A 26,079-nucleotide genomic window follows, 5' to 3' on the forward strand; every position below is an offset into this window, starting at 1 on the left:
CAGGAAAAAGGTTTGAAGCTAGCAGAAGTTGTTTCGTGAGGCTTAAGAAAAGAAGCCATCTCTATAACATGAAAGTTCAAGATGAAGCAGCAAGTGCTGATGTAGAAGCTGCAGCAAGTTATCCAGAAGATATAACTCAGATAATTAACAAAAATGGCTACAGTCAACAGCCTTATATTGGAAAAAGATACCATCTAGGACTTTCATAGCTAGAGAGGAGAAGTCAATGCCTGGCTTCAAAGGACTGGTTGATTCTCTCATTAGGGGCTAATTCAGTTGGTGACTTTAAGTTGAAGCCAATGCTCATTTACCATCCCAAAACTCCTAGGGCCCTTAAGAATTATGCTAAATCTACTCTGCCTGTGCTCTATAACTGGAACAGTAACGCCTGGATGATAGCACATCTGTTTACAACATGGTTTACTGAATATTTTAAGCCCACTACCGAGACCTACTGCTCAGACAAAAAAGATTCTTTTCAAAATATTACTGCTCATTGACAATGCACCTGGTCACCCAAGAGCTCTGATGGAGATGTTCAATGAGATTGATGTTGTTTTCACGCCTTCTAACGCAATATCCATTCTGTAGCCCATGGATCAAGGAATAATTTTCACTTTCCAGTCTTATTATTTAAGAAATACATTTCTTAAGACTATAGCTGCCATAGATAATGATTCCTCTGATGGATCTGGGCAAAGTAAATTGAAAACCTCTTGGGAAGGATTAACCATTCTAGATGCCATTAAGAACATCTGTGATTCATGGGAAGAGGTCAAAACATCAATATTAACAGAAGTTTGGAAGAAGTTGATTTCAACCCCCATGGATGACTTTGAGGGGTTCAAGACATCCGTGGAGGAAGTAACTGCAGATGTGGTGGAAATAGCAAGAGAACTAGAAACAGAAGTGAAGCCTAAAGATGTGACTGAATTTCTGCAATCTCATAAAACTTTAATGGGTAAGGAGTTGCTTCTTACGGATGAGCAAAGAAAGTGGTTTCTTGAGATGGAACTACTCCTGGTGAAGACTGTTGAAATGGGAACAAATGATTTAGAATATTACATAATCATAACTTAGTTGATAAAGCAGCAGCAGGGTTTGAGAGGATTGACTCCAGTTGTGAAAGCAGTTCTACTGTGGGTAAAATGCTATCAAACAGCATTGCATGCTGCAGAGGAATCCTTAGTGAAAGGAAGTCACTGGATGCATCAAACTTCACTGTCCTACCTTAGGAAATCGACACAGCCACCCCAGCAAGCACCACCCTGATCAGACAGCAGCCATCAACGTCGAGACAAGAGCCTCCACTGGCAAAAGATTACACCTCACTGAAGGCTCCAATGAGGGTTAGCATTTTTTTAGCAATAAAGTATTTTTTAATTAATGTATTTACATTGTTTTTTAGACATAATGCTATTGCACACTAACAGACTACAGTACAGTGTACACATGACTTTCATAGGCACTTGGAAACCAAAAATACTCATGTGACTTGATGTATTGCAATATTCACTTTATTGCGGTGGTCGGTAACCCAACCCGTAATATCTCCGAGGTACGCTTGTAGCAGCTTCTCATGTAAATTTAATCCCCAGCCCAACTAGTCTCTACCAAGAATCATAGATAATAATACCCCATCTCAGTACTAATCCAATACGTGTTCAATAACGTAAGTATATATTGTTTTTCACCCATCAGATTGTCAATAACAAAATAAAGTGATAATACCTAATGCTGGCCAAGATGTAGGAAATACGCATACTTATTTCTCTGTGGGACTGTTAGATGCTGCATCATTACCATCTGATAATATCTATAAAATGTATGGATGCCTACGTCTTTTGGGGTTGGTAGTGTTTGTTCATTTTTGTTAAAATTGATATGTATAAAAGGAGGAGGAAAGAGTTATCTCTGAGTTCTAGGAGAAGACTAGCAATGAGGGGGCCTCTGGTTGCCCTGGAGAAGGTGCCATTTCTCATCTAGAGCTGATGCACTTTGTCAAGCTCAGGATACTACTGGTAATCTATCCAAGAGTCTAGAGAATTCATCAAACGCTTCCCTATAGCAGTGTGTCTCTGTGTCCCAGTCACCAAAAGAGTGTGCCCCAAAAGTCGTTGGGTTTTATAGTTCCTCCTTCTATTCTAATCTTCAGAATCAGAATCACAGTTTAAGCCAGTAGTTCCCAGCCCAGGCTGCAGGTGAGAAGCACCTGGGAAATCCACAGACACCTGGGCCCTGCCCTAGAGATTCTGAGACCATTGGTCTGGGGTGGGGTCCATGTGTCTGTCCCTTTTAGAATTTCCCCGGTGATTCCCACGTGCAGCTAAGGTCACGAGCAAAACTGCTCTAAGATAAATAGTTAACTTCTAAAGAGCAAATTGCACAGCAGAGTATTTTCCATTTTGTATTTTTAAAGGGAGAACATGTAAAGGCAGGAGGAAGATTTTCCAGAAAGGATGCAGAAGAATCTGGGAACAGCAACTGCTGCTGAGGAGAGAAGCTAGGAACCTAGAAATGTGGGGCGAGAAACTTCTCATCCTATAGCCTTTGGTATAGATGGGATTTTCTAACCAGGAGCATGTATTACTTGTTCTACTAAACATTTCAGGCATTAAAACAAAAGTAGAGAGAATAATACAACAGAGCACCCATGTGCCCAGAACCCAGCTTAAGAAATAAAACATCACAAATATAATTGATAGCTCCCTCCCTCACCCTTGGCCTCCCTCCTTCCCCAGAAGTTAACTGTCACCCTGAATTTGATATTTGATAATTAACCATTCTCATGTACTTTTAAAGTTCTCTTACATATGGCATTGTTTTGCATGTGTTTAAAATTAACTAGTATTTATTTACTTCGTATCCTACTGTACATATTTTTTTGCAACTTCCATACACTGCGTTTCTGAGATTTAACCATGTTGATACAAGACTTTTTCGATTTCAAAAGCTGATTTTTTAAAAAAAGATTAGATAAGCATTTAAGATACATGCAGCTGCTGCTTATGACTCTAGGTTTGGACACCCCAGGAGACGATTCTACCATGACTGGACACTGGAATGTTGCTGTGCATGTGTGAACCTGGGTGACGTGCCAGGTGCTCAGGCTCCCTGAGCGTGTGTGACAACATACATCTTGCGTGTGTGAGTACAGGGGTGAGGGTGTATGGACGTGCTTTGTGGTTGATCTAACTCTTGTTCAGCAAACATCCCCTCTTACCCCACCCTCCACCTGCATGGAGGAGACTTCCTGCCCCACTGAGGTGGGCTTGCTCATGTGACTTGCTTTGGCCGATAGAAAGTGACAGCCGGCCATTTTCCAGCCCAGGCCTTAAGGAGAACTGCACTTTGCACTCCCTTTTCTAGAGTTTCAGACTTTCACTGCGAGAAGAACACGCTCCAGGTAGCCTAGCCCTAGAGGCAAACTCAGTGTCCCAGATCCACAGACCAGTCAGCAAGAAATAAATGCTTCTTGTTGCATGCCGGTGAGATTGTGTGCCTTTGTTACACAGCAGAAGCTGACTAGTACATGCTCATCTGGCATGCCTCTTGGCCTTGTCTAACTCTTGGAGAGTTACTCCAAGTCGAGTGTTAGTGCTCAATAAAGATTTGGTTTTGGATTAAATATGTTTGCCCATGTGATTGCACACACTGGACACACATATGCGTGTGCATATGGCGCTGGTGGGTGTAAGCCCTCGAACAGGCGTGCATGTGGGAGGCACACAGATAGCAGAGTGGCAGCTAAATGACAGCTCCCAGCCTGTGCACATCTGGGCAGAGGCCAAGTGAAAGACCCTGAGCTCGTTTAGCGGCTGCCTCACTCCCTTTCCCTGAACCTTGGGCATCCTGGAGTGGAGCTGGAAACACCTGAGCTCTTTGAGGCAGGCAGGAAGTTTCCAGAAAAACAAACTGGCAGAAAACCCAAGGGAATATAACTAACCACACTTTCTCTCCCCTTCAAACTCCTTCAGCCTTCTAAAGATAGAACGCAGAGGTACCTTTGTGGCAACAGAGCTTAATTCATCTCCTGAGAAAAGTACTAGAAAGGGTCCCAAATCCTTTGTAGTCTCAGCTGTCCAGTTCTGGGGGAGTCTAAGGAGAGATAATAATAAACAGTAAATGGAAAAATCACGCTCTTGTCCTTGTCCCCCAGCATCTTTTTCTTTTAGGAAAAGATTATCTTTATACCTGGAGAGGCTGTCAATCACTTGGTCCCACGCCCCTAACCAAGAAAACAGACATGTGATGCAAACGGACCAATCAGAGTCATCCCTGGCAATTGTGATGGAGCTACTAGAGAAGCTCTCTCTTTCTTCTGGCATCTCTAGCAGTAAAAAGCATATTGGAGGCCATTCCTCTCACCAAATGGAGAAAATAAAGGCCACAACCAAGAATACAGAGCTGAGAGATGGGAGGAACACATTCCTGATGACATCATTTGAGCCCCTGGATCCAGCCATGCCTGAAGTCCCATCCATTTCTAAACTCAGTAAACTCCCATGTTTTAGTGTGAATTGAGCTACTGAATTTCTGTCATTTGCATCAGAGTGTTTCCTTCCTCCCTTTTCTCAACAGAACAGTAAAGATATATCGGCTCCTTTTAAATTACCATAATGGTCTCCTCCCATAGCAAGATGAAATTTCCTCTCGAGCCTGGCAGAATAATAACAGCACTGACACAGGATCCACTGTTGTTCTGTGGAGACCTCAAATGTCCACGGGGAAGTGCCTCACACTAGGATATCTCTAAAGGAGGTCTGCCCAGTTAGCAATGATGACCCTTTCTCCTAGGACCAAGGCAAACCACCCCCGGCCAAAAAGCCTTCCCTTAACTCTTTGATTAACGATATTACCCCAACAGACTGTAAGTTCCATGAGGGCAGGAGCCACACTTAATAATAACCACTGTATCTTCATTCCTAGTCAAAATGCTGTTGTCACATACTCAGTACTACATGCCAGGCACTGTTGTAAGTGCTTTAACACTTAATGCGTTAACTCAGCTAATCATCACAACAGCCCTGTGGGGACTCTCACTGTCCCCATCCTACAGATGCAAAAATAAAGTGCAAAAGACTGCGTATCTTTTCCCAGATCACACAGACAGCAGACGGTAGAAAAATTTAACCCAAGGAGTCAAGCTCCCAAGTCCCAGCTCTTAAACTCTATATAATAGTAAATGTCTGGGACACAGTAATTACTCCAAAAACATTTGTTGTCTAACCGTTGACCGATATCTAGGCCCTACTCAAATATCTGACCTAACTTCAGAAAACTCTGCCTGGGAAAGAACAGCTGTCTTCCCCCAGGGACTTCTCACTCACCCAGAGCTGACGGTGCCTCGATTATCTGCATTAGTATTATTGGTGGTGGTGTTTCCCAACAAAAATAATAATAACACCGCCACGCATTTGTAAAGTACCATGTTTTTGAAACCCTTTCCCTTTCCACAAGCCAAGATGTACTGGCGGCAACCACATGAGGCCTGTAGAACAGCTATCATTCTCACCTTACAGGGAATCTGAGGCCAAAAGAAAAAAGATCATGTTTCCAGAATCAATCGAAGTGTCTAACCTCGTCCTAAGTTAGAGACTCTGCTCTGAGGCAGGAGCGCCAGGGCCGGGTGCCCCTTCGCCAGCCCCCCTACCCCAGCCCTGGAGCCCAGCCCGGGCCCTCCTCACCCGTGCTGTTCCAAGAGCCTGAGCCTCACTGCCACCTTCTGCTGGGGGCTGAGGTCCAGGCAGTCTCTGAGGCTGTGCAGGGCAGTGGCCCAGGCCCTGGGGGACACCCCACGGTGGATGACGGCCGCTGGCAAGTGACAGAGCAAGTTTCCCAGGATGTCCACGGTGTACTCATCAGCAACGGAGTCATTCTGAAACCAACAAGCGGAGCTGGTGGAAAGGTCCAGTGGGGCTGGATCCTGTAAAACACTTCCCGACCCCAAACCTCGTAAAGGTTCCAGGATCTGAATCGCCTACCCTGCCATGGACCTGTAGAGAAGGCACGGGGCCTAATTTTACCCCAGGGGTGCCGGCCCCAGAAGTCTGGGGGACCCCACGGGGGGCGGGTGTGGGTGGAAGACGCCCACCGTGAGCATTCACTCAGTGAGGCTGTGGTCAGCATCACTGTGACTGCTCCGAGGGTACCTCAGAGTTCAGTAACCCTTATAATGATAGTACTGCAATAATAAACACAGCACTTCAAAGTTTGCACAGCCCTTGAAAGCCTCCAGAGCTCTTTCTCAAAATGACAAAAATAGCTAACATTTATCGAGTGCTTACTAGGTGCCAGGCACTGTTCTAAGTATTTCCATGCCTGAATCCATTCATCTTCAAAGTAACCTTAAGGGGTAAGTACTAAAAAAAAAAAAAAAAGAGTGAGTACTAATATCATCCACTTTTTCAAGATAAAGAAACTGTCACCTCTGCCCTTTGGGCCTTTGCATTAAACAATATATTACCTATTTCATGTCCTCAATACTCCATGAGTAAAGTGCTACAGCACCCATCTTACAGATGAGGAGACCAAGGCTCGGGAAGGCGAAGTGACCTGTCCAAAGCCACCTAACCAGGCAGTGGCAGATGTGTGTCTAGAACCCAGACTCCGTGTACTGTGCTCCTTCCTGTCCTCCAGAGCGGCCTGCCAACATTCAGGCCCCAGAATGGCAGTCCCCAGAACTAGTAGCCAAGAGTGTTCCACCCAGTGGTTTCAGAGCCCACTTGTGGCCATCACATCAGACTTGAGAGCCCAGCCAGATCCCCTGAGGGCTCTCCAGGATGGCCACAGATACCTAGAGGGGAAGGGACACCAGTGAAAGTGTCACCCAGGAAGAGTTTCCTTACCAGGCACTGCTGTACTTTCTTGAGGACTGAATTCTTTTTGTGGGAATCTAAAACCAAGGAGTCCAACTGACTCTTCCCCAGGCTGATCAGAAAGGGCACACACTGGGAGGCTGGGACAGAAGCCAGGTAGCGAGCCCTGGAGAGAGATGGAGAGAATGAGGGAAGGAAAACAGTGGCTGCTCTGTATTTGTCCCTGAAATCGGGGTCTGTATGCCCAAGAGCTTATCACAGGGGTGTTCCTTAAATGCTGGTTCTCCCCAGAGATGTTCTGTCTCCTTTGGGCAGGTAGCAAGCCTCCCACCCATCATTCTCCTAATTTGTGGGTGGGAAACAAACTTTGCATAATGCTCTTCTCCTACAGGTGGGAAACAAGCTTCCCATCATGCCCTTCTTCCATGACCCAGCAGCACTGATCAGAGAACAGGATCTCCATAAACAGAGGTTGGCTGGTGGACTGGTTGAGGGGAGATGAGGAGAAAGGAAATGAAAAGGTAGAAGAAGAAAGAGACAACGAGAAGAGAGAATAAAACACAAAGTGGAGGGAAAAGGACGAGAAGGAGAGAGTGGAGAAAGTAAGAGAAATGACTCCCAGTTCTGTCAACCCCCGTCCAGAACTCTCCTCCAAGCTCTTGACCGTATATTCTCAACAGGAGCGATATCACCCCCGTGGGGAGAAACTGGTTCAGGGAGAGGGAGGGTGGGGGCAGGGAATCTTAGTTATTACAATGATTTGTGATCCGCCAAAGCTCAACCCTACTCAACAAAATCTTACTCCTTGTAATTTCTCTCATTAGGGAGAAATTAAGTTTTTCCCCTTCGGGAGGCAATAATGAAATAAAGGTTGAGAAAGACGGCTCTGGAGCCATGTGGCATCATGGCCACCTGACTGTTCCCAAAGCAAATTCAACCTCCTCCCCCAAACATGTTCTGCCTCCTCTCTGCCATCCCAGACCCCTTTGTCTCTTTATCCCCAATTCTGTCCTTGCTAGCATCTTAATATTACTCAAATCTGTTCTCGCCTCTCCAGTCCTAGTATCACCATCTTATTTATTTCTTCATTCATTCATTCGGCAGATATATACAGAGCATCTGTTGCATGCCAACCACTGTGCTGGGCACCAGCTACCACCATGAACAAGACATGAGGGGAAGGCCCCTGTCTTTGGGATGCTGTAGGGGGAAGAAACACAGAAACCAGTTAATAAAACAGATCATTTCAGCTAGTGATGAATGTAAGGAAGAAAATTAAATGGCTCTGTAATGCAGAATGATATGGGAACAGCCAGGAGAGCCCCTCTGAAGGCATGAGCTGAGACATGGATGTGTGGAAGAAGACAGCCATGCCAAGGTCAAGTTTACAGAAATAAGCTTCCACTGTCTCTCTCCTTCCAGCCAGGCCCCCTGCACTCCATCCTCTATATGGACAGTAGTGATGATCTCTCCCAGAATACAAGTAAAACACCCCAAGGTGTCATACAAGCCCTCCCTGACCTTTCTGCCCTTCTCATTTGAGCCCCTGGATCCAGCCATGCCTGAAGTCCATCCCTGGACTTTCCTGACTCTAAAGTTACCTTTTATTGCCTAAGCCAGTTTGAGTCAAGGTTCTGTCACTTTCAACCAAATATCAACTTGATATTACAATTGGCTTCATGCTTGTCTGTTTTTCCTCCATGAGACTGCAAGCTCTTATAAGGGGAAAATTTACTTATCTCTGAGAGCTTAGTATGTAGTAAGCACTCAATAAATATTTTTAATTCAATGAAGACAATGGCAGCAAGAGAAGGGAGAGGGAAATAAAGAGGAAAAGAGAGAAACAGTGTCCAGACCATGTTTAAAAAGCAGGGCTGCCCCCCCCCATGCCTGAACACCCACACATACCAGGAGAAATCCCCACTGCTTCCATCAGCCCTGATTCCCCTGGAGCCTGGACACAGCTGTGAGGCCAGCCCAGATGTGACCTGCTTCACTGGCACTCACTCCTTCAGGCTCAGGTTGCTTTGGCTTTGGTTTTTAAATAACAAGAAAAAGCAGGAGAGTCCGTCTAAAATATCAACGTGAGGCTCAGAATTTAAATCCTGATTCTCAAGGACTTAACTGTCGAAGGCACTGTCCACTTGCCCCTGTTTCCTCACCAACACCCAGGGAGAGAGAATCACTTTGGCTTTGGTGACACCTGCCAATCTTACTGAGCCAGAAAGGGAGACTGATGTTCACTTACGGGAGTGTAGCCAAGAGGAAGGGTGGCATAGAGGACCTGGAAACTTCCCAGTATTTCCACGCCAAACAATTAATCTAAAAGATTAAAGCAGTGCCAGGAATTTAGTCCAATAATAACAAGGGCAAACACAGACTGTGCTCTCGGTGTGTCAGGCACTGTTCTAAGTGCTTTACATACGTTCACTTATTAAACAGAACACCCTACAGTGTAGGTAACACGACTGCACCCAATTTATGGATGAAGAAACTGAGGCGATAATAAGATGCACACAAAAATTTAAGTCTGAGAATGCTCACCACAGTTTTATTTATAACTGCAAGCAGTGAGATGTAACCTTGATATACATCCGTAGGGGACTGGTTAAGTAAATTATGGTATAGCCATACAATGGAATACTATGCAACTACTGTGTTTCCATACGGTAGATTTATGCGTGGGGGTGTGTGTGTGTGTGCGTGTGTGCGCATGCGCACATTACATACATTTAAACAGAACACTGTGTATGGTATGAGCTCATTTGTGTGTCTTAAATTACATGTAGATATGTTCTATAGATACGAAAAATTCTCCAAGTCAATAGCAAACTTTCTCTGTAGTTAAATTCTGGAGCAGGGATTCTTAGCCTCAGCACTACTGACATTTTGGACAGTGTAACTGTGTTGCAGGAGCAAGGCTTTTAATATAGTTCAGTGGTTCTCACCAGGGAACCATTAGAAATGAAAAATATCAGGCTTCACCCCAGAAACCCCAGGGAACCTCTGCAAGTGGGGCTCTGCAATCTCTGGTTTTTTAACCGTTTTATTGAGGTATAATCAATATACAAAGAACTGCACATATTTAATGCATAAACTTCGATGAGTTGGGCATATGCAAACATCTGTGATTCCACCACCACAATCAAGGTAATAGGCATGGCCAACAGCTCCCAACGTGTCCTCCTGTCCCTTTGTTTTGGTTTTTGTGAACAGAGCACATAGCTTGAGAGCAACCCTCTTAGCGAATTGTGAAATGCAGATACCATATTGTTAACTGCAGGTGTTGTGTTGTACAGCACATCTCCACAACTTATTCATCCACCAAAACTGAAACGTTAGACCCAGTGGACAAGCCTTCCAGGCAATGCTGATGCAAGCTCGAGTTTGAGGACCACTGACAGAATGAACAATCTGAGGGAATGACAGGCTGCATTAAAAATTTGCCTGTTCCTCTAATGATCTCAAAGGATTATACACCCGGCTTTTCCCTTCCTGGCTCTCGGGAAGAAAAGTCATTGTTTGGAAACTTTTCATTCAGATCTGAAATGCACCAGGCCACCTGCTCACCCTCTCAGACTCTGTACAGCCGACCGTTTGCACTCCAAGTCCAAAGCTGCCCCCAAGGCCCGCTTTTACTTACTTAGATACAGTGAAAGTCAGTCACTGCCTCTGGTCTCCCCAAAGGGTTAAAGAGTCTCCTTAACTATTTGGAAAATGAAGTTTTAAATGAAAACTTAAATTCTCCTAGAGGACTATTTCCATTCTAGGCTACCTCTGGAAAGGGTATGAAAGTTAGAGGAGGGTATGACCTGCAGGCCCAGGAAAGCATAATTGTGGACATGCAAAACGGTATCCCTTCCAAGTGAATTTTGGGGTTCAAATCTGGGTATAGAATAGCCAATCTTCTGAAACTCTGGCTGTAGAGACATAGGTATGTGGAGCTTTTAAAAAAGAAATTGGAGAAAACCTGGCCCAGTATTTGGCCCCATATCGTCACTTGCATCAGTATGATCCTGGCACAAGTATCTTCAGACGCCACAGTTAATTCACCCAGCAACCGGGTAGGGAGAGAGAATTAGAAACAAGGAAGTGCTTCGAGGGTACCTGATACGGTGAAAGCAGAGAGAAGTTGTTCTCAAAATACTGGAAATGAGCCAGAAAGGAGTCCACGCTCATGGCCTCAATGTGGGAGCACATCACACCTTTGACCAGCTGCCCTGCGCTACAGAACAAAACAGGGACCCAGGAGAAAAGGAGAGTAGGGAAGAGGAAAGAAGGAGCAAGCAAAGGCAGATCTGATCTGACACCAGCCGCAGGCAGGACTGTCCAACTCTCCCTCCTGGGAAATAGGCTCCTCGGGAGGGAGACTCCAGAGGGCTCGTCAGCCCCAGGCTTACCTCAAGAGCTCCTCGGGCCGCCTGGTTGTCTTTGACAGAAGCTCAAACAGGAACAAGGCCTGAAGGAAGAGAATGATTGCCATGGGGGTGGAGCACTCACCTACCGTGACAAGTCCTATGCTCCCATTTTACAGATGGGAAAATGGAGGCTTTGTTACTTACCCAGAACCACACAATTGCTAAGCGGCAGAGCTGGGACTTGAGCTGGTGTCAGGTAATTGCAGAGTCCATGCTCTCACACCCCAGGTGACCCTGCGCTCCAGGAGGTGAATGAGGAGCAAAGCCAGGGCAGCAAGCCTGGAAGTTTACTTCCTGTGCTCCAAGAAGCTGCTGCCCAGTTGAGGACCCCCTAGAGCCCCTATTTTCATGCCCACCTGCTGTTTCTGAGCACACGGCATCCCAGAAAACAAAACGGACGGATGAATAGACCAGGATGGGCTAGAAAGTTCCAACAGTAAAGTAAGTCCTGCTCACAACAGCGCTCCCCTCAAGCCCTCCCAGGTGGGCCCCCAGGAGAGCAAGGCCTCGTAGGCAGGGGCGTCATTTGTTTCAAGGAACGTAATTTTACAGAACACCTAACGTGCATATACAATCAAATACGACATTCATCTATTTTATAGACTCTGAAACTTAGAACATAATTCCCTAAACAGAATAAATTATGAGCTGGCATTAGGCGGAGGCATCGGTGACATGACAGCTGAGCCCAGGAGAAAGGAGCAGCAGGGGAGGTAAGTTCCAGGCACTCTGTGTGTGGCCCCAGAGATTTCCTCAGGCACAGGATCAAGTTCCAGGGTCCCCCCATCATCTCCGCCATCTCAGGGAATGGCCTTCATCAACTCAGCTGCTGAGACAAAAATATCTTCAAAGCACACGTGGCAGGACATATTCTCCAAAGTGATCGTGTATTTTCTGCCTAATATGCTCTTCTAGAAGCTTCCGGAGCCACTCCCCCATCAAGAGATGGAGTCCGCTTGTAGCTGGAGGTGGGTGGCATGGTGGGGAGCTTTGAGACAGCCTCAACAGACAGAGCGCAGCAGAAGTGATGCTATGTGACTTCCAAGGTCGCCAAAGATGACAGCTTCTCCCAGCTCTCTCTTGGGACACACACCTTGGGAGCCCTGAACCACCCCTATAAAGCCAGCTGCCCAAACCCACCATTCTGGACAGTATCCGACACCTAGAAAGGCCGTAACAAATTACCACAAACCTGGTGGCCTAAAACAATAGAAATTTCTTCTCTGGAGGCCAGAGGTCCGAAACCAAGGTGTCGGCAAACTAGGTTTCTTCTGAAGGCTCTTGGGGGGCATCTTCCCGCACCTCTTCCAGCTTCTGGTGGCTTCCGCTTGGCCTGTGGCTGCACACCTCCAGTCTCTGACTCCGTCTTCACGTGGCCTTCTCCTCTGTGTGTTCCAAGTCTGCCTTCTCTTCTGCTGTCTGCGTTTTCCGCTCTTATAAGGACACTTGTCATTGGATTTACGGCCCATTCAGATAATCAAGGAGGATCTCGAGACCTTAATTAAATCTTCAAAGACCCTTTTTTCCAAATAAGGTCACATTCCCACCCACAGGTTTTGGGTGGATATAACTTTTGGGGGGGGTACCGTTCAACCCACTACATGGAGAGACCACACCCAAACAGAGACACCCCCAGCTGTTTGAGTCTCCCCAGCCCAGATGTCAGACACATCAATGAGATGCCAGGCCCAGCCACCAGCTGAATCCAACTTTGTGAACAAGCCTAAGCAAGAGCCTTGGGAACCATGGGAGTAGATAAAATAATTGCTGCCCCACTGAACCTGGCGCTGGTGGGTAACCAGCAACAGCTCACGGGCACATAAGGCCTGACGCCTCCCCTCTGTCACACCCGCATCCAATCCGACAGCCAATTCTGTCACTGTTAACTTTCAAACTGTACCCAGAATCTGACCATTGGCCACCACCTGCATTGCCAACACCTGGTCCAGGCCACTGTACGCAGTAGCCTCTTAACTGGTCCCTTTGTTTCCTCCCTGCTCTCCTCAACTCAGTCCCCAAGCAGCGGCCAGAGTGATTCTTCGAAAACCAAAGTCAGATCCTGTCCCTTCTCAGACGCCCCTCAGCTCCCTTTCTTGCCCAGGGTAGAAGGCAGTCCTCACAGCAGCCACTCCACAACCTCTCTGAGCTCAGCGAGGTCACCTGTCTAAACAGCTCACCCCCTAAAAGGCCTGGCCCTCCCCCGGTTTACTTCCTCCTTAGTGCTCAGCAGCAGCACCTGTCACCTAACAGGGCACACGTTTAATTGCTGACCTTCCGCACTGTCTCCCTCGCTAGCATGGAAGCCCCCTGAGGGCAGGGACTTCCCTCTGTTTTGCTCGCTTCTGTGTCCCCAGCACCACGCACAGGCACCTGGGGGGCAGGGGCTCCACAAACACTGACGAGTGAGGGAATGAACAGCAAGTCAGGGGAGGTTCCGAGGCCGCAAGTCGGCCTCCACAGCACAACCCTCCCACAGGAGGCCGCAGTGATAACTGCTCTTATGCACAGTGCACTGCCCAGCACGATTCTCGTGAGAAATGATCCCCGTTTTGCACAGGAGAAATCTGAGGCCGCGGAAGGAGAAGCAGCGACCCCAAAGTTAATAAACAGCAGCCCCGGAATTCACGCTCGGGTCTCGTCTAACTTAACACTCCGCTATTCTGTCTCCTGAGTTTAATCACAAGAAACAAGTTTCTTTTACCAAATTAACCTTAGAACAGACCTTTCCCACAAGACAGTCAGAAACCCAGGCACCACCTCTGGGAGTCACAGTCGTACCTGACTCCGCCGGAGCTCCTTCTCTTTCAGGACTGTGGAGTTGAATCCAGGTTCCCTCCATAAATCAAAGAGAGACACTTCCTTAAAGAAAGCCCCTTGTATTTCCACAATGCCCGAGGCGGTATCTCCTGCTTCCATCACCTGTCAAAAGTGAGAAGAAACATAATAACGACCTTGCAGAAGGTACATGGAGCATTGGGTGAGGGCCAGGCGCTCTCTCTAGTGCTTCACTGGCAATAAAATCCATCAGGTCTGCTCAGCAACCCAAGGAGGTGGAGATGATCCTTATCCCCATTTTACAGATAAGAAAACCGAGGCTTAACGAGTAAGGCTGAAAGTCGATACATGAGATTTAAGCCCAAGTCTGTCTTATTCCAAAACCCACACTCTTTAATTTAACCATAGGCGTGACAGCTATCTGCAAGGTGTTGGTTGAAATTAGGCTGAACCCTTTGGGTTGGCTTCTTAACAGATTGTACAATAGGACCTGGCAGGTCTGATAGAATAGGATGCCCAGAAGACCCACTGCAAGTGAGAAAGAGGAATAGGGACATGGCTTCAGAGCATGAAAGGAGGGGCGTTCAGAGGCAGTAGGGGGATTCAGGATTCATTTTCACATTTGAAAACCAAACTCCTAAAACATTATTACAGCAAGAAACCTAATTGAAGAAAAGTCTTCCAGATTTGACTGGCTGGGGAGAGCACCTGGGTCTGGAGAGAATAAGGCACAACCCCCAGAGGCTCCTTCTGGAAAGGAGAGAAGGTGGGCGTCAGGGGAAGGCATTCTCCAGGTTCAGAACAACCCCACCTAAAGACACAGACCCCTCCCAAAGCCCCAGAACCACACGCTCTGTGAGCCCCAGGGCTGCGGACCAGACATTTTCCTCTCACCTTGCTCAAGACACCGTGCTGCTGGGCAGGTGACAAGTCGGACACATGCAGGGAGATGGTGCTTCTCAGGAGCTGCACGAGGTCCCTGCGGTCCATGGCGTGGAAGGCCTGGGTGCCCACCCCAGCCAGTAGCACGCCCATCTGGCTGACGTTGTAGAAGGACAGCACCTGGGGGCACCGGCCAGGGAGGATGAGGCCCAGCTCCGGGCCTCCACCACTCGGACGTTTACTAGGCCCTACTGCAGGCCAAGTATCCAGACGGGTGCTGGGGCACCACCGTGACCAAGACACAAGCTGCCCTCCCAGATCCTCCTTCCTTCCATCAGGAAAGAGAGTTAAGTATCAAAACACAAGACACCAGTAACTGTACCACTGGGGGAATCACTATGCCACTGAGGCCACAGCACAACTAGCAATGTGCTATCCATGTGCCACAGCTGACCAGGCAATGGGCTTTTCTGTGTGTAATCTGAACTAGCTGACAAGATATAAATATTCGAGGAATCTTATAAAAATCCATATTAGAGTTTCTGCTTTATTAAAAAAAAAATCTGAACATCCGGCGATACTGGGCCCACGTTGGCAACAATGGGCAAGAACCTTCGGGTAGGTCGTGGGACTCTTAGTTTACCCAGCCCACCCGCTCTCATGGGACCCTGAGAAAGCCCACTGGCCTCAGTATCGGCCTCAGTATGTCACCGGCAGGCATCTGACACGGCAAAGCCCCACGCTCATCTACCTTCATGTGGAAGCTTTGAGTTGAAGTAAAGAAGTGTTTTAGGACATGAGTGTGATATTTTATGACAAATACAACTATAGCTGGCCACTCTAACAGGAATCACGCTTGGTTTTTCCCCCCACTCCTTTGGAGTGAAGACGCTAGATGTAATATAATCAGAGACATTCCTTGGTTCTGCAAAAAACCGTTGAGTGGTTTCCTATAGTTACTCCCTGTAGAATGGACAGTCTCTTACTGTCCCCAAAGAAGGCAAGACCTTTTGAGCTCTTGGCTTCTTAGCAAAAGTCACCTCACCCCTCTGGAGGATGAGTCGGACACAGGAATGAGACAAGCCTCTTGGTCCAGGGCTGTGAGGAACGAGACAAGTGTCCCTCAGCTCCCTAAAATCAGATTCACAGAGTGGACCCATGTGGCCCCAGTCAAAACAGAAGGTCTGCAAAGCCTTCAGACGAAAGTCACCGGAAGTCCTGAAGGGACAAGATGAATGGTCTATCCTTGGTCTTGAGTCAGAAAGTAAGAATGGGTGGGCATTGGTAATGGTGTCATGATGGAAGTAGTTAGCATGGGAGTAAAGCAAGCAGGATGTGAAGCCAGATGCCCTGGGTTCAGTCCCAGCTCTGCCCCTTTCATGTGGCCTTGGCAATTCCCTTTTACACTCTGTGCCTCGTATGAATGACCTGGAAAATGGAAGTTATAACACTACTGGCCTCAGACGGTTGTTGGGAAGCTTAAAGGATTAACTCAGAGACAGCTAACACTCATTGAGCTCATACTCTAGGTCATGTGTTGTTCTAATCTCTTCCCGTGTGTGACTCACATAATCCTATGGAACAGGTGCTACTGTATCCCCGTCTTACAAATTGGGACACTGAGGCCAAGAGAAGTTAAGCCAATTCTCCAGTGTCACACAGCTAATAAGTGGCAGACCAAGGATTCGAACCCAGGTAGTCCCCCTTGGCACCATCTTCTTACTGATTGGCTGCCCCTGTTGTGTGTGTATAACTGGCCCTTGGGTCTCAGGGCATTAAAATAGAGTTCAAGCTCCAACTGACCTTCTCATGGGCCAGGTATTTGGCAGACAAGATGATGACCTGGCTCTTGGCCCAGCCCGAGACCTGGTTGAGGGTCGAGATGGCGCCGTGCACAGCCTCAGGGCAGAGGGATTCCAGCTGACTGTGGGTCAAGCCCACGACTGCATCCGACAAAGAGCCCAGGGTCTCGTTGAGGGTCTGATTCTCTGTGGCAATTTCCAGGAGGTCGGCTTTGAGCTAGAAGGGGAGCAAGCTGGGATGAGGGTCGATAGCAAGCAAGATGGTGGTTCCTTCTGACTACACCCCGGGATGCACCCTCGACCGACCCTGCCCTGTCAAAAGGGGAGGGACTCCTGCTAAGCCCAGACCGTGAGTCACCCCACTGAGAACACCACCTCCTCTGGCTTTGACTTTCGTATGCTACAAATTCACTTTATGCTTCATTTAAATATTAATTTGTTATTAAATCAACCTTAAAGCGTGGCAAAAGGAAATTTTGTTCACTTCACCCGTAACTCAAACACACTCCCGTAGCAACTATTTTATTTTTATGACCTTGAACTCTATATCCTGTCTATTTGGTTGCTTTTCTTTCATGAAATAGCTGGGGGGGGGGTTCATAATAATATATAGTCTATGTAAAAATAATTCTCAACAGTAACAAGAAAGTGAAAGTCTCCTGAAAATCTTACCTCAAAAAAAATTACTATGATTAGCAATTGGGTATATATGTTTCCAAAACTTCTTATGCCTTTATAAATAAACTGTGGCATGTAGTCTTTACATAGTTGTAACATGAACACAAGTGCAATTTTCTGCTCTATATTTTTCATTTAAAATTATGTTACAGGTTTTCATATTTCTGTGATCCCCTTCATTATTTTTTGTAACATGCCTGTCTAGTTATAGTCAAGTGTGCTTCCCAACTGCTTCCAGTACAGAAGGTGATAAACTCATCTATTGCAACGTGACCTCTGTACAAAAAAATGAGAACGGTTCACGTTTTAACACCTGAACTTGCATAAACCATATCTTCATGTCAGACGAAGGTACGCAAGTGTTCTAGATGGCCACTTGGGGGCAGCAGAGTAAAGTGAAAGAAACAGCTGTCACAGTTCCTGGCTTTCTCCAAATTCAGCAGCTCCCCTTCCCTAAAGCTGGCTCCCACACCTGCAAAAGGCCTAAAGCAGTGGTTCTCAAAGTGTGGTCCTTGACCAGTAGTATCAGCATCACCTGGGAAGTTGGTAGAAATGCAGGTTCTCAGGCTCCGCCCCAGACCTCCTGAATCAGAGGAGGATGTGGGTATGTTTTCAAGCTGTTTTTAACAAGCCCTCCAGGTGATTCTGATGCGTTCTCAGGTTTGAGTACTGACCTAGATGATCCAAAGGGTTTTCTCATATCTCATTGTATCTGACTTTCTTCTTGGTCACAGCTACCCCTGTGACCTTAAAGTACATTTATTTTCTTATTTTTGCTCAAGCTTGCTTGGGAAGGCTGCTCTTCCTGGAAAACAAAAATATGTACTGACCAAGACAACGCCTACTATGTAAAGTGCCAAATGGGACCGAGGGTTTTGTGATGTGTGAGAAACTGCTGTGGAATTATTGACGATGTTATCAAACTTTCTTGAATACTGCTCTCATGTCATCTTTTCAATTAAAACAATGAGAAAGACAAAAAGAGGTGAGAGAAGCCGGGCAGAATTAAGACTTTAAGGGAACAAAGGAGAGAGAGATGGAGTGAGGAGGGAAACGAGACAGTCCCCATGTGCCTATTGGTCCAAAACCTTGGTCTAGGAACTCAGCAAATACATTCCATTCCAGTGCTCTCCACCCTGGCTGCATCTGAGGCCACAGACCAATGACACAAGAATCTCTGGGGGGTAGAGCCTGGGGGAGGGGCGTGTCACTAACACAGAACCAGGTTCGAGAACCACTGCTGTGTCTCCTTGCTATGCCACTCATGGTCACCAGCCCAGCAGATTCAGCATCGCCTGGAAGCTTGTTAGAAACGCGGAGTCTCGGCCCCCACCCAGGCCTTAAATCTGTGTTTGAGATCCCCAAGCAACCTTATGCACCTTTAAGTTTGAAGTGGCTGCTCTGATTGAATTTTGATCTATTCAAGCTTTTCCTACCGTTTTTTGTGGTTTCTTCCCATTTTAAGCTCATCCCAGTGTTTGAGATACCACCTGCGAGGCTGGACCTAGATCTTGATAAACCCTACATGTTTTCTCTCAAAGGCCAGGAAGGACTGTTCTTCCCATTTCTCTGGCTAGTGAAACTGAGGCTGAGGCTCCAGGGCGCTGTAGCCCTTCTGCACCTTCTGAACACCAGCCTGGAAGCCCCGCAGGTGGCTGCACTTGATCATCTGGTGAAGGAGGACTTGGGCCACAGCAGCGTCCAGCAGCTCCAGGTCATCGTAGAAACAAACCAGCAGCCCCAGCCTGTGTGAGAAGACAAGGGATGCTGGTGGAGGGCGCAGAGCCGGGGGCCACAGCCGCAGCCCCACCCCAGTTAGAACCGAGAGGTCACGATCATAGCAGCTGCCACGTACCAGGTACTGTGCTGAGCCCTTTACCCGGATTATCTCATCACAGCCCTGCAGGGTAGGTGCTCTCATTAGCCCCATTTCACAGAAGGGTCAACTGAGACTCAGAGAGATCAAGTGACTTGCCCAAGGCAAGTAGTGGTGCAGGGCCTTAAATCTAGATCCAACCAACTCTGCCATCTCTCCTCCTGAGGCAATAAAGGGCACAAGGAAAGCATGTGCTCAATTAGCCACAGAAAAACCCCAATTTTCCACTCAGAGATAAGGGGTTGGTCCACCCTGAGGGATCCTCTGAGGCAGAGGTTTATTTCCAACCAACATCACCAGATGATGATGACTTCAAAAGGGAAAAAACACAAAAGGCACTTTGTTATAAAGCAGAAACACACCACTGTAGAGCAATTCTACTCCAATAAAGATGTTTTAAAAAACTTTTTAATAAATAAACTTCTTAATGAAAAAAATCTATTGAATTGAATAAAATAATTTAATCTTTAAAAAAAAAAAAACACAAGAGGCAGAACAACGTAGGAGCAGAGATGGAATTTGAATCCTGGTCTCACGGGGAGCACTGTATCTAGTGGTTAAGAACATAGCTTCAGGCCAACTGGAGTTTGAAGCCCAGCTCTACGAGACATCTGACCTGTAGCAAGTTGCTTAACTTCTCTGAAAGCCTGCAGCACATGGTTGTGCACTGCACACTCTGTACTACTGTACAGGGTAGCCCTGCCTCTCTAAGCTTTTAATGGGGAGGTTTCCTTAAATATGATGAATGAAGGAATGAGGAATACTGTGAGAGGTAAGTGAGAAAAGGCATACCAACTAATTAGCATACTTCCTGGTGGATACTAAGCACTTCATCAGTGGATGCTCTTAGCATTAGTATGAAATCTATTTAACTTAGCATGGCTGGACCACCTGGTCGATCATGATCAGACACTGACACTCTCAGACATGTCCACCAGAAAGCAACCAGGCCAGGGAAAGGATCTGAAAGTGTGTCTGATGAAAAAAGAAGACTCAGAAGAAGTGAAGACTGAATATTAATAACCATGTTAAGGTTAACTGATATTTCTTGACCACTTACTATTCGCAGATGTTCTTTTTTTTTAACATCTTTATTGGTGTAAAATTGCTTTACAATGGTATGTTAGTTTCTGCTGTATAACAAAGTTAATCAGCTATACATATACATATACATATATCCCCGTATTGTGCAGATGTTCTTAATCTTTACAAGGGTCTTAATGAGGTAGGCAGCTTAGTAGCTCCCATTTTACAGATGGGAAAATGGAGGCACAGAGAGGCACAGTAACATGGCCAAGATCACACAACTTGTAAGTGGCAGAGCCAGGATTAAACCCAGGAAGTCTGGTTCTAGGTCCCATATTCTTAATAGCTAAGCTATTTTTGGTGTAACTATAAAAAAAAAAATGGGAGCCATGCTAATGGTGAAAATTACTAAGGATGGGGCAAGACGGTGAAAGAGATTTTTGTTTGTTTGTTTGTTTTTGCAGTACGCGGGCCTCTCAGTGTTGTGGCCTCTCCCGTTGCGGAGCACAGGCCCCGGACGCGCAGGCTCAGCGGCCATGGCTCACGGGCCCAGCCGCTCCGCAGCATGTGGGATCTTCCCAGACCAGGGCACGAGCCCGTGTCCCCTGCATCGGCAGACGGACTCTCAACCACTGCGCCAACAGGGAAGCCCTGGTGTAAGAGTTTTATATGAGAACATTCTCTGCAAGTGCTTTGAAAAATGTAAGGTCATGTGGTAATGTCAGAGAAAGCACTGTGACAGTAAGGCCCTGGGAGATGGAGAGAAGATGGGTGAACAGTGCCCATCAGCCCTCCCCACTGCACACACCCCCCAACATTCAAACCCTTTCTGGGGTCACCAGGTGTGCAGCTCCTGGCCCTCCCCTGCTGGAAATGGTTCTGGGGGATCATGTTACAATCACTAAATTCTAGAGCTGATCTCATCCCAGGGCTCCCCACCTGAGAGTCTGGATAACAAGGGGTTCACAGATATGGGAACCCATGAGCTATTTCCAATACTCAACCCAACCTCTTGGAAATTACACATTTACCTTGGAATGGATGGAGTACTAGTTAAAATGTTCCATTTTCGTGCCCAGAGCTGGAATCTTAGCGCTTGATAAGGTTGTATAAAATGTCTGGCACATAGGAGATGCTTAAAAGCATTTGTTTTCTTCCCCGCTTCACAACCTCTTGAAAGGGGTCTCTTTGGGGAAACACCTCCCTCACATGCACAAAGACATGGAACTCTCCAAAGACATGGACCAGCCACCTCCCTTTCCTCCCCGGGTCTTTTGCTGCTCAGAGGAAGCTGATGCTTAGATGGCATCTTGGGAAACAGCTCCAAGGGCCAACGCCCACGCCCCTTGCCTGTGGATGGTAGAGGTATTCCTCACATCAAAGTTGGAGGAGCTGATTCTCTCCAGAAATGCCTGGGCCAGTTCAGGTGTGATGTCATAAACCGTGTCCAGCTGCTTGGTGGCGTTGTCATAGCTGATAAACAGCCCAATCTGGTGGACAAGGACAGGAAGGTCAGTGTGGAGAGATGAAGTGCGCCCGTGCAGCCCCGCCCTGCTGGTCTGTGCTGTGCCCTACTCTTGGCACTTGGAGGTGCCCATGCCTCATTTTCATTGATTTCTCTTTTTCCCCATAATAGTTTATTACAAGACATTGAATACAGTTCCCTGTGCTATACAGTAGGACCTTGTGGTTTATCTATTTTATATATAGTAACTTGTATCTGCTAATCCCAAACTCCTAATTTATGCCTCCCACCCCCCTCCCCTTTGGTAACCATAGGTGTCATTGATTTCTTAATGGTCTGTAACTGCTGCTTTAGTTTCCTCTTCAATCCAACTGTTATTTAGGAAAGTTTTTTGTTTGTTTTTACTATCTGAGCAGTTGAACTTTTTTAAAGCTAATATTAGCACATTTATTTCTAGATTTGCTTTATTGAGGTCAGAGAATATGGTCCATAAATTGTTTGTTTTGGGGAATCAGAATTTTTTTAATAGATGAGTCAGTTTATAAATGACCCTCAGGTGATAAAAAAAGAGTGTGTTCTCTTTGTAAGATACAAAGTTGAATATATGTATATAATATATATGTAAATGTATGTTTACATAATATATAACACACCTATATAATGCAAATATATATCATATATTCAACTTTATTAAATATGCTATTCAGATTCTTTCTATTCTTGTTCACTTTTTTGCATTGAAGTCTCCAATATTTCAACGCATGGTTATTCTGCGCTTAAAGGTCTCAAAAAGTTTTCTCTCCCTCAAGAATTGTACTCTTCGTCCATATGAAATTCCCTCGTAGCATTGGCACTCTGTGGCTTCACCTCCCTTCTCTACATTTTTAGAAGATGAAGAAATGGTGCAAATGGCATCTGAATCTCAGAAATTCCCCGCTAGGGGCCCAGTTTCCTAAGAATTTAACCTCTATCGACTTCCTGAAATTCACTCAACTTCTTTTGGAGAGTAAAATGGAATTTTATAACTGGGAATTATAAAATTGAGAGACATTTGAAATATTTCCAGCCTCCCAGGTAAAAAGAGAAACCTCGTTCTGCCTCTGGTTTCGCAACAACCAGATATTGTTGGGTCAATCGGTCCTTGAACAAGCCAGTCATTTGATGTGAACACTTCTCTCACTGGCCAGCAGAGAGTGAGGGCACACAGGATAAAAACTGGTGGCAAGCCCCAAACTGCTTACGAATGCCTCCCTGCTGGCAGCATTCTTGGGAGGCTGCATTCTAAAATCATGCTACCCCAGGGATTTTAGTGTCATCGAGCCAACATCAGAGGGAGAAAGACACCTGACGGGTGAGTTAGGTAACCTCGAATATGTGTATTTCTCCACTGTAAACTCTAGAGTTAAAATCCAATCATCACACGTGCTGAAGTAGCTATTAATCCACATCGCTTTTCATTTGCGTTCGTGCTTCCAAGGACCAGAAACTCTACAGTTATCGTCCTTGGCCTTTCTTGAGTACAAAAATACCCTTAAATGATTTTTGGTACGTAGCCAACATTTATAGGTCATGTTTTTTCACATCAGAGCTATCTTAACAGTCCACAATCCTTTTTCTTTTCTTAGCTTTTCTACACTAGAACACAATCCAATGACTGACTGCTGGAGGTCTTATTCCAGGAATTTCCTTTAGATGCTCAAGTTATGTTGAGCTGAGGTGGGTGTTCATTTCCCAGGGCACCTTGACTAGCTGGCTAAACGTGAGAGGTTTAGAATACACCTTACCCCAGAAGTATTAGTGATGGGAACATGGAAATGAACTTTTCCAACTTACTTCTATAGGACTAATATTCATAATTTCTTCAAAGGATAGGTGAACCATATATCTGCCCAAAATCCATAAGTTTTCTGCACTGACCCATGAAACAGAGTCATCTGCAAAAAATAAATAAGTGGACAAATAAGTAAAAATTAATAAAAGGCTGTGCACTGGTATATGATAGTCAAAAGATCTTTGATGTCAGGACTCCTCTCTGCATTTATTAATTCATTCCACAACCATCTTTTGAGAGCCCCCTACTTATGAGATGCTACACTACACACAGGCGATGACAGACGTCCACCACTTCGTTACTCAATAGAGCGGCCCTTGAACCAGCAGCCTCAGTATCACCTGGGAACTTGTTAGAAATGCAGATTATTTTTTTAATACTTAAGACCACAAAATACAGTTTTATTTTTAGTTAGCTACTAACTTGAAATATATTTGACTCTTTTATTACTACCAGTAACAATCCTTATCTTCCTTATTATCACCATGTACATGAGCCAAACCTTCCTCATATGCACCCCAAATGGTCTCCAAATCTTTACTCTCTTGGGCCCTTCTCATCAGCTAGAATGCCTTTCCCCTAACTCTTCAGCTTCCAAGTGTTTCCTTTCTTAAAGCCTTCTCTCATCTCCTCAGCCAGCAGCAGTGTTCTCCCTTCTCTCAATTCCCAGAGGACTCTGTAATTCCGTTCAGGCATTTGAAATTCCCCATCGGCAAATATCAGTGGGGCTTTAAGAACAATCGTGGCCAGGATTCAACTTCAAGTTTCAGTGAACTAGAATTGGCTGCCATTGCCCCTAATCCTCCAGTGAAAGATTTACACAGAACACCATTGCGTTGGTAGCATTTTGGGGAAATGAAAAAAGCAGGAGCCGTTATAGGGTGCAGTGAATCAGTCACTAAGAGCTGCTGCAGCAGGCCGTGGGCAATGGTTGAGGCCCAGAGGAGACAGTGAAGTCAGCTGGTGCCTGGGCCAAGTCACAGGGACAAGAGGCTGCCCTCCCCCAGCCCAGGAATCAGAGCTGTTGTGGTGCGCACAGGTAAACACCTGTGATCCTCTCGATGGGGACTCTGCACACTTGACTTGGTTATTAGAAGAAAGGATGGCCCTGGAAGGCTAGAGAATTCTGTGGGGAAACCACTAAATTCACCAAGAACCAAGCTGAGTTGTTCATTTCTAATTAATTTTTTTTTTTTTTTTTTTTGGCTGCGTTGGGTTTCGTTGCCACACACGAGCTTTCTCTAGTTGCGGCGAGCGGGGGCTACTCTTTGTTGCAGTGCACAGGCTTCTCATTGCGGTGGCTTCTCTTGTTGCAGAGTACAGGCTCTAGGCGCATGGGCTTCAGTAGTTGTGGCTCATGGGCTCAGGAGTTGCAGTACGCGGGCTCAGTAGCTCCGCGGCACGTGGGATCTTCCCGGACCAGGGCTCGAACCCGTGTCCCCTGCATTGGCAGGCGGATTCTCAACCACTGTGCCACCAGGGAAGTCCCTCTAATTAATTAGTAAGCATGAACTGTATTTCTGCAGACCAATGATCCCCAAACTTGGGATAGTTTTGACACCCAAAGTATTTCCAGTTACCTCAAGGAACTTCATGAAAAAAAAAGTTTAAAGTCCAAATAGAATTCATTTCAATTCACTTAGCTTAATAATGAAATGTATCATAGAGGAATTTGTCTGTCTCCAACTAAATTCCGGCAACAAGGACTTAAGGGAAGTCTAGAGTCTGGAGGGTGAGTTGAGTGAATTTCTCAGGGTCACTTAGTGTGAGATTCAGTTTTTTGGAGGCTACCACCATGCATCAGGCAGAGGGAATTCTGCTACACACGGAAGCCATTTATTCCATTGTTTAATGCTTCTTATATACAAACTTCAGAGCTGAATTCCAGGAAAAGGATTGATTGGCACTCCCTACACTTCACCGCCACCAGCTTTCTCTGTTTCCCACACACACGCAGCTCATTCCCACCGCAGAGGCTTTGTATTTGCTGCTTCCCCTGCCTGGAATGCTCTTCCTCCAGAGCCTCGCATGTCTGATCCCATTTCTCATTTTGGTCTCAATCCAAAAGTCACCTGCCCAGAGAGCTCTGCTCTGCCTCCTTAGCCAGCAGTCAGAAACTACAGCCCGTGGACCAAACCCAGCCCACCTTCGAGCTTGGGTTTTACATTTTTAAAAAATATTTATTTGGCTGTGCCGGGTCTTAGTTACGGTTCGTGGGCTCCTTAGTTGAGGCTTGCCAGCTCCTCAGTTGCAGCATTCAAACTCCTAGCTGCGGCGTGCATGTGGGATCCAGTTCCCCGATCAGGGATCGAACCCGGGCCCCCTGCATTGGGAGCGCGGAGTCCCAACCACTGCGCCACCAGGGAAGTTCCCGGTTTTTACATTTTTCAATGATTGAGGGAAAATCAAAAGAAGACGAATATTTTCTGACACATGAAAATCACATGAAATTCAAATGTCAGTGTCCATAAATAAGGTTCTCTTGGGACACAGCCAAGCCTATTTATC

The 26,079-nt window shown here is 46.2% G+C and overlaps 1 protein-coding gene across 1 annotated transcript in view; it reads right to left on the reverse strand.

Moving 5' to 3' along the window:
• OTOA (otoancorin) overlaps positions 1 to 26,079 on the reverse strand; it is a 70,992-nt gene that overhangs the window by 19,559 nt on the left and 25,354 nt on the right. The window contains exons 10-22 of the mRNA XM_073792214.1: positions 23,574 to 23,674; positions 21,607 to 21,765; positions 21,443 to 21,459; positions 18,995 to 19,118; positions 16,697 to 16,912; positions 14,906 to 15,073; positions 14,015 to 14,155; positions 11,219 to 11,277; positions 10,926 to 11,043; positions 9,067 to 9,140; positions 6,849 to 6,984; positions 5,688 to 5,878; positions 4,005 to 4,098 (exon numbers count right to left, since the gene is read on the reverse strand). Coding sequence (XP_073648315.1) covers positions 4,005 to 4,098; positions 5,688 to 5,878; positions 6,849 to 6,984; positions 9,067 to 9,140; positions 10,926 to 11,043; positions 11,219 to 11,277; positions 14,015 to 14,155; positions 14,906 to 15,073; positions 16,697 to 16,912; positions 18,995 to 19,118; positions 21,443 to 21,459; positions 21,607 to 21,765; positions 23,574 to 23,674 — 1,598 coding nt within the window. The remainder of the gene's footprint in view (positions 1 to 4,004; positions 4,099 to 5,687; positions 5,879 to 6,848; positions 6,985 to 9,066; positions 9,141 to 10,925; positions 11,044 to 11,218; positions 11,278 to 14,014; positions 14,156 to 14,905; positions 15,074 to 16,696; positions 16,913 to 18,994; positions 19,119 to 21,442; positions 21,460 to 21,606; positions 21,766 to 23,573; positions 23,675 to 26,079) is intronic.

The sequence above is a fragment of the Tursiops truncatus genome, chromosome 15 (genome assembly GCF_011762595.2).
Source record: "Tursiops truncatus isolate mTurTru1 chromosome 15, mTurTru1.mat.Y, whole genome shotgun sequence".
NCBI classification, from domain to species: Eukaryota; Metazoa; Chordata; class Mammalia; order Artiodactyla; family Delphinidae; genus Tursiops; species Tursiops truncatus.